This window comes from Nannospalax galili, unplaced genomic scaffold (genome assembly GCF_000622305.1).
Source record: "Nannospalax galili isolate Female #2095 unplaced genomic scaffold, S.galili_v1.0 scaffold381, whole genome shotgun sequence".
Taxonomy (NCBI): Eukaryota; Metazoa; Chordata; class Mammalia; order Rodentia; family Spalacidae; genus Nannospalax; species Nannospalax galili.
In genome coordinates this window covers 1,193,748-1,202,947 of record NW_008347312.1, presented here as the reverse complement: position 1 = coordinate 1,202,947, position 9,200 = coordinate 1,193,748, and the positions used below count along the sequence as shown (strand labels likewise).

Genomic DNA, 9,200 nt, shown 5'->3' with positions numbered 1-9,200 from the left:
AGAGAGAGAGAGAGAGAGAGAGAGAGAGAGAGAGAGAGAGAGCGCTCTGAGGAGACTCTCAAGTGGTCCCCATGCCAAATCAACGGATTCCAAATCTCTGGAGGCCCTGACCATCTGAATAATTCTTGGCAGTTCTCCCATCCTGCCAGGGCTAGGAACTGCAGGTGTACCCTGTGACTCTAACCCTGAGAGAGGGAAGAACGGCTGCCTCAGGGGAGGCCTTTTCTCTTTGGGGGAGCTGGTTCATAGTGATATGTTTTCTGGGCTCATGGGCTCTGATACTAACCCTAGTCTCAACAAAGTAGATTGAATCCATATGAGAAGTGACACCTTCTCCAGGATCACCAAAGCCCCCTCATTGCTAGAACTTATATGTAACCCTTCTTTGCCTCCTTAAAAAATATAAATATAAAAAATTAAAATTATACCAAGTCAAAAAGTATAGGCACCCTTACATTTTTTTTTTGTAGATATCAGATTGCCTGGTGATGCTATACCATTTAATAGTCCTAGAAAAACTAGTATGTGTGTTTCCTACATCTTGGTCAGCATTAATTATTATCACTTTATTTTATTGGCAATCTGATGTGTAGAAAGTAGAAAGTGATACATACCTGTTATTTAGCATTTATTGCATTATTATGGAAGTTGAATATCATTTTTACAGGATTCTTAGTAGAGACATTAGTTGGGCTAGGGGATAAATTTATATAACAAACTATTATGAAGAAAGAAAAACTCACCTTGAGGCATTAAGTGGTGTTCCAGTTTAAACTGATTTAAACATTGATTCCATGTTTGTTTCCCCTTCCCTTAACCACACAGTTTCCTGATATCCTTCAACAAACGGCTTCCAAGATGGTTGGGAGGCTGCCTCCTAAAGAATTCCTCTGGACTGTGTTTGAATCTGTGCGGAACAGCAGCAGCGAGAACCCCAATTTTGACCCCACCTCTGGTGAGTGTTTCAGGGGTGCTTGATCCTGTGTCCAGGGTAGCAGTGTTTGGGTTGAGACTGTGGCATAAAGAGCCTCCTTCTCTAGGGAACTGTCTGAAGTATTTGCGAAGTAATAGAATGGCAGTCATGTACCAGGCCTGGAGGTTTGATGAGTGAATATGTGTGACAAGCGTTTCAACAGGATTGGCTTACCTTAAAAGGATCAATGTGGCTTAGCCACTAAATAGTGCAGTTAAGGGACAGACTGGCCGGTCTGAATCCCGAGTCTCTACTTATTGACTGTGACTTTCTGTAAGCTCTTTTTGTTTGTTTTTTTGAGACAGGGTCTCACTATTTAGCCCTGGATAGTCTGGAACTCACTATGCTGACCAGGCTGGCCTTGAACTAAGTGATTTTCCTACCTCAGCCTTCCAAGGGCTGGAATTAAAGACATGTGCCACCACACCTGGTGACTTTCAATAAGCTGTTTAGACTCTGTGCTCAGGTTTTTGTTTTTAAAATAGAGCTTTACGCTGTATCCCAGTGGCCTGTAACTCACTATGTAGTACAGACCAGCCTTGAACTCTTCATGATTTTCCAGTCTCAGACTCTTCAGTGATGAGATTATAGACATGAGCTACCAGGCCTAGCTGTGCCTTGGGCTTCATCCTCTGTCAAGGAGGACAATGAAAGCTCTGCACTCCAGTGGGTTATTGTGAGGATTGATGTGTTTCTCGACACATAGGGGATTCTCAAAAAGTACTTCCTCTTCCTCTTCCTCCTCCTTCTCCTCCTCCTCCTTCCCCTCCTCCCCCTCCTCCTCATCATCTTCCTCTTTCTCCTCCTCCTTCTCCTCCTTGTCCTCCTCCTCCTCCTCCTCCTCCTCTTCTTCCTCCTCCTTTTCCTCCTCTTCCTTCTGCTTTTGAGACAAGGTCTAGCTATGTAATCCATGCTGGGCTTGAACTTTCAATCGTCCTGTTTCAGCCTCCTTAGTGCTGGGATTACAGGCATGTGTTCCCATGCTTGGTAGCATTTTTGTAATTCATACTGTGTGCCTGGTAAATGGGGACTTGTATTGGGGATGAGGAGACACAAGTTAATCAGAACAACAATGATTTAACAGTGACGGTTGTTGGTGCTTATTTGTGTTTATTCATCCAGTCAATACTGGGCACTGCTGGATGCTGTGACTGAAAGGGAAGGAATCCTTCCCACTCAGAGCGTATTTTCAAATAGGGCACAGCCTGACATTGAGGTCCATGCATAGGGAAAATATAGTACATTGTGGTAAGTACCAAGAAGGGAAGCGGGTAGGGGAAGTCATCTCAGAGTGTTGGGTGGGGACAGTGATGCAAAAGGTGATTCACCCCTGAAGGTCTCAGGGAGAAGGTGACATTTGAATGAAGACACAAGGGGGTATGTGAGTGGACATTTGGAATGACAGTCTTTCTTCCAAGCAGAGGGTATATAAAGTAGTGACAGAGGTGAGGGAAGTGACAAACTGGAGTGGCTGGAGGGAAACAAGAGACCAGGCTGGTCATACAGGGCCCGAGAAAGGAAACCTTAGGGACTTTGGACATCATGGGGCATGGAGCAAAGAAGAGGCACATGCTGCTCTGTGTCTGCCGCGGAGGACTGTCCCTCTGGATGTACCATCTAGACCTCATCTGGTTGGTGTTGACTGTTGACTTTGTCTCACAGAAGGAGAGGGTAAGAAGGGTCCCTGTATCCTCAGCTGAGATTCCAGCTGCTCCCTCCTATATGTAATATTGTCCTAATTACATGTGGCCTTGTGGTCTCAGGAGGTGCTAGAATACATAGACCGTGGAGATTAACTGAAGGGGGCCTCCACCTATGCAGCTGTTCTAGTTTGCTTCCAATTGCAGTGACAAAATACTCTGACCAATACCAACTTGGGGAGGAAAGGCTTTAATTAGGTTACATCTCCTGGGTCACAGTTATCATTGAGAGAGCCCAAGGTAGGAACTCAGGGCAGGAACCTGGAGGCAGGAGCTGAAGCACAGGTCATGGAAGAACGCTGCTCACTGACTTACTTATTCCCCTGGCTGGTACTCAACCTGCTTTCTTATACAATACAGGGCCACATGTCCAGGGGTGGTACCACCCACAGTAGGCTGGGCCCTCCCACATCACTCAATAATTAAGAAAATGCCCCTACAGACATGGCCATAGGCCAGCAATTCCCCAGTTGAGGCTCCCTCAACCCAGGTGTGTCAAGTTGACAGCTAAAGCTATCCAGCATTGCAGACATGGGGAAGTCATTATTTACACTGGGGCGAAACTTTCAGGGATGTGGCTTCTTTGGGGTTAACTATACTCCTACAAGGAATCCCTCCCCTGTGCTCTGTCAGTAAGCCCAATAAACTCCTTGCTTTCCGAAGTTGGACTTTGGTGGAAAGGCACTTTTGTTTGTCACTGGAACCATATAAGGAGGAGGTAGACATTTGTTTCTCTGGGGAAAGAGTCCCTGCAGCACAATCTCTCTTGTTGAACCTATAGCTCACCATTTTGGCAAAACTAGTTGGTCAGCAAGGCCCAGGGAGTTGCTTGTCTCTACTTTCTTAATGCTAGGGTTACAAGCATGCACCACCGTGCCCAGCTTTTTATATGGGTGCAGGGGTTCTGAACTCAGGCCTCCATGCTTTTATGGCAAGCACTTTACTGACTGAGCCATCTTCTCAGCCCTCTGCTGTTTTCTTGATGGGAGAAATTGGAGTTTAGCTAGATTAAGGGACTTGGTCAAAGGCATGTAGCTAAAAATGGCAGCTCCTGGACTTGTACCCAAAGCTAGTGATAGTCACCCCTAGCTTCTAGCATTCTTTCAGCTCAATATTCCACATGCCCACACAGCACTCTTTGTGTGTTTCCCAAAGCAAGACTTTCCAAGCTCAGGGATGTCAAGGGTAGCTGTCATCAGCACATGGAACTTTTCTTTAGCTAGTTCTAGGCATTTTCTGCCGTGTTTTTAGTGATCAATGAATTAGCAGAATTGCGTCTTGGTTTCTTTTCATTTAATTCATGTGTATGTGTGTTCTTTCATTCTAAATATTTTTTGAACACCTACTACGTGCCAGGATCTAAGCCCTGAACATACCATAGTGATACTATCATGTCACTGCTGTATGATTCAGTCCTTCCATTCATCTCTCATTCTGCACTGTCACTGATCCTGGGCAGGGTCAGGATGCATGGTCTTTAGACCTCTTCAAATAGGATGCCATAAAGACGTTTAGGGTTACAGTTGGCATCCTAGATCTGGCCCACTTTTGCCTCTTGGTTTGAGTTCTGTGAATTCCCATTGAAGAGGTAATGAGAAAGGAAGGAGTGGCTACAGAGGTTGGGAAAAGCCCTGCCTTCAGAAGGTGCCAGTCAGTCAGTCAGTATCAGCAGTGGTCAGTCACTAAGACACACACACAAAAAATCCAGGATTGTTCTTAAGGATCTTTGAGTTTTCTCACAGGCTGGGCATACTGGATTCAGCAAAGCATATCACTTGTGTATTGGCAAATAAGTGCTTTGCCCATTGTATTAGTTACTTTTTTCATTGCTGAGACAAAATACCTGACAGAAACAGCTGAAGGAAGGGAAGGATTTATTCTGGCTTATAGTTTGAGGAGCTTAAGGCAGTGGTCACTTTCTATCTGCGGTCAGGCAGCAGAGTACTGAATATTAGTGCTCAGTTCTCCGTTCTTTTTATTCAGTCCAGGACTGCTGTCCATGGAACGGTACCACCATTTAGGCTGGGTCTTCTCAGCTCAGTTAATCCACTTAAGATACTCTCTCACAGACATGCCCAGAGACTTGTTTGCTAGGTGAGTCTAGATCCTGTCAAATCAACAATCAACTTATTCAAAGACTGGAATGGATTTTTTTTTTCTGTTGTCAAAGAATACGCAGCAGACTCAGGTTTCCCCTCTCCTAGGGTGGGGTGGACACCTTCCTCCATAATTTTTTTGGTATATTTTTATTGAGTTTTTACACATTTCATATACAACATCTTAATCATCTTTATACCCCCATCCCTATCAGCACCCTCCCATAGCCCCCCTCCCCATTGGATTTCATGCATTCTGTCATTTATGTTAAGGCCTATTGAGTCAAGTTAGTGTCCTCAGACGTTGGTCAGTGCAAGTTCATTTACTGGGATCTAGTCAGCCTATCTAGAATCACTCCCTTAAAAGAAGATCATCAGCTCTTCCTCACCCAGCAGTTAATCATCTGTCCAATAATTATAATTTTTATGGAAAGCAAATCATCCTCAGTTGACTAGGTGGCATTCTTCATAATTTGAAACCCTTCATGCTTAATGCAAACTCCAATGCAAGCAGAAGACATAAATAATAATGTCTAGTATTTATTTATTTGCTATTTTATTATTTTTCTTTTATGCGTATGAGTGCATTGCCTGCATGTATGTTGTGCAAATGTCCTCGGAGGTCAGAAGAGGGTGTCGAATTCCCTTGGAACTGGAATTACAGATGGTTGTTAGCTGGCATGTGGGTGCTGGGAATTGAACCTGGGTCCTCTGCAAGAGCAGCCAGTGCTCTTAATCACTGAGCCATCTCTCTAGCCCCATGTCTAGTATTTATTAAGTGCTCACTGTATGCCTTACATTTTCTATCTAGTATCACTTTCAGTCTTCAAAACAGACCTACAAAGGGATTTTTTGATAAGGACACTGAAGCCCAGAGGGTTTAAGTAGTTTTGGATTTGATCTTGAAGTCAGGACTCTTCCCCACCAGGTTTTTCTACCCTCATGGACTTTGTTGCCCCCTTGCAACAGGGTGAAGCCTCATGCATGGTACATGTGGATGTAAACAATGCTGACATTTGCATGCTTTCTTTTTAAACCAGGTCAATAGCAAGAAATGATAGAGGTGGGATTTAAGTCATTCCTTGTCTCCCTGCTCTCAACCTGTACACCATCCTGACGCTTGTGAATGAATCTGATTAGTCAAGAGATTATTTAAGAAGGCAACAAGCTAACATTTCCTGAAATTCTCTTTCACCTGCTACTTTGTGCATCTCTGCTACTCCTCAGGTTGCCATGGAGTTGTGGCTCCCTCTTCCCATGATATCTTCAAGTTGGCTGAAGCCAATGCCTTCTGGGAGCCTGAGGTCCTTCTCTGCATGGAAGAGGACACATTTATTAGAAACGTGGAGCTGCTGGGGGCTGTGAAGGGTTTCAGCTGGCCTCAGCTGATGGCCCTGAAGGAGAAGGCGATTCAGGTAGGTCCACCTTGGGGGTAAAGCAGCAATAAGAACAAACAAACATCAATATCCGACCCCAGCATTTCTGTGCTTAGAATCCCCTTGAGGATCTGCACCTATCATTTTGTTGAAATTTTGCTGTTTCTGCCCAGTAGCTGCCCATGATTTCCTCATCTGAGAAATAGGCAAACTGCTAGATTCTCCCTCCTAGGGCAGGGACAGAGCCCAGAATGATGTATCCCTCAGCAAACCAAGCTCTGTGCTTATTCTGACCTAAACTGCCGCTTGCCTTACAGCTGCCTGCAGCAGTCTTCCCGCCATCTGCTGCAGATTCATCTGAAACCAGGAAAGAGGAAGTAGTTTGCCATTTTAGGAAGGTTTCCTTGCAGGGGCTAGGGAGATGGCTCAGTGGGGAAAGTGCTTTCCACACAAGTGTGAGGAATGGAGCCCATTTAAAAGCCAAGTGGGTGGGCTGGCCTGCTTGTTTGTACTCCCAGCTCTCGGGAGGTGGAGACCCAGAATCCCTGGAGCAAGCTGACTAGCTAGACTAGCCCAATAAGTAAGCCATGGGTTCAAGTAAGAGACTCTGTCTCCATATATAAGGGGGAGAGTGATTGAGAAAGACACCTGATGTCAGCCTCTGGACTCCACATACATGTGCACACCACATTCACATGCACCTCCCCACATGCACTCTCCCTCACATATGAACAAACATGTGCACCACACATATATACTAAAAAAAAGTTCCTTTGAGTGGCATACTATAGTTGTTGGGGGTTAGTTATGGAATATCCAGCTACCTTCACTGGGATAAAGAATTCAATTGTTTAAAATTATATTTATAACTCTTTTTAATACAAATCACCAAATTTATCATGAAAAGTCAGAAAATATGATAAAGAAGTTGCCCAGTTGGTAAAGTGCTTCCCATGTAAGCATGAAGACCAGAATTCTATCCCCAGAATCCATGTGAAAAAGCCAGGCATGTGAGTGCATGCTTTGTAGTCCCAGAGCTGGGGAGATGAAGACAAAGGGATGCCTGGGGCACACTGACCAGCCAGACTAGCCTACTTGGTGAATTCCAGGAAAGATCCTGCATCAAAAAGAAAGATGGATGGTATGTGAGAAAAGATGTCTGAGGTTGGCCTTTGGCTTCCACATACACATGTACACACATGCACCTGCTCACTCATGCATTCTGACACACACACACACACACACACACACACACAAGAAAAGTCAGAAGACAATAAAGAAGAAAGCCAAGTGTGAATCTTTTACCAAGCATTGTTGATATTTTGGCATATTCACCTAAAGAAGATACAGATGTCAGACAAGCTATCATCTTCAGTGTCCATGAAAGACTAGATCCAGAACCCCTACATGGCCCAAAATCTATGGATTCTCATCTCTTATATAAAGTGGTATGGTATTTGTGTAGACCCTACACCACACAATACAATGAAAATATTATCTAGGTAGTTGTTAGGGAATAATGGCAAGAAAATCAGTACAGTTGCAATAATTCTGATGGTGCTGGTGCTGGAACCCAGGGCCTTGCATATGCTAGACAAGTGCTCTACCACTGAGCCTCTATTTCCAGACCCTGATAAAGAATATTTTTGATGTATGGATTGTTGCACCTGCAGATTGCAGAACATGTAGATACAGAAAATTATCTTGGCTCACATATATCTTACAAAAATGGTATCACAATCATATTTCAGTAATTTTTCTTCCAAACTTGACAGTACATAGTACATGTTTTCCCATATCAGAGTGATAAATCTATATTGGTATTTAAAAAGATTTATTTTTTTTATTTTATGCATATGAGTGTTTTACCTGCATATTATGTGCATGTTATGTGTGCCTTGTACACGAAGTGCTTGTGGAGGCCAGAAGAGGGCATCAGACCTGGAGTTACAGACCACTGTGAGCCACCATGTAGGTGCTGAGACCCAAACCTGGGTCCTCTGCAAGAGCAGCAAGTATTCTTGTCCACCAAGCCATCTCTATATCAGTATTTTTGCCTGCCTTTTATTTAACTAATTATTAAATTTTGGATTGTTCACATTTTTAAAATAAAAACCTTATGTCAGTCAGTTTTCCTTTGTTTTGACAAAATATCTGAGTAAAAACTACTTAAAAGGAGGAAAGGTTTACTTTGGCTTGTGGTTTCAGACTATGGTTAGCTGGCTCTTTGGGTACAAGGTGAGGCAGACTGTCATGGTGGAGAGGGTATGATGGAACAGAACTGCTCACTCATAGCAGCTGGGAGGGGAGTGGATAGATGGATAGATGGATGGATGGATAGATGGATAGACGAGTGGGTAAATGGATGGATGGATAGATAGAGCCTCTTCAGTATCCATCACAGGCCTATGCCCCTGTGACTTTGTTATTTCAGCTAGTCCCTACCTTCTACTAGCCCATCTGGTTATGACCTCATCAATGGATTCATCTATAAATGGGGCTAATGTCTTCATGGTTCAGTCACCTCTCAATGGCACCACCATCTGGAAACCAAGCCTTCAACACATGAACTTTTTTTGGAGGGGGCATATTTCTTGCTCAAACCATAATATGCCTTTGTACCTTTTTTGGATATAGATCTTAGAGCACTTTTTGCCTAATTTTCTTCGACTAAGTTCCCAGAGAGGTGGAACTCCGGGATGAATGAGTATCAACATCTACAAAGCTTTTGGAACAGATTGGTACAAAAAGCTTTTGGTAGCCAGATTTTCCTCCCCAGAATCACGTGTCCTTTGCTTCGTGTCTTCCCAGTATCTCAGTGATCATTGTTTTTACTCCATGCTGCAATTGTGAGTTGATGTTGTCATTGTGTTAAATGAACTTTTCTTGAGTTATGACTGGGTATGAATGATTCCTTTACATGTGCTTACTTGTTTTTAGTGAATTTCTTGTTTATGTCTATCATTTATCAACAGTAATCTTTTTCTTATTGATGTACATAGGCTATCATCTATCATCTATCTATCATCTATCTCTCTCTCTATCTCTCTCTATA

At 43.5% G+C, this 9,200-nt stretch overlaps 1 protein-coding gene across 1 annotated transcript in view; it reads left to right on the top strand.

Annotated features, from left to right (window-relative positions):
• Otoa (otoancorin) overlaps nt 1-9,200 on the top strand; it is a 79,772-nt gene that overhangs the window by 52,534 nt on the left and 18,038 nt on the right. Inside the window, exons 21-22 of the mRNA XM_008843890.2 lie at nt 826-955; nt 5,997-6,184. Coding sequence (XP_008842112.1) covers nt 826-955; nt 5,997-6,184 — 318 coding nt within the window. The remainder of the gene's footprint in view (nt 1-825; nt 956-5,996; nt 6,185-9,200) is intronic.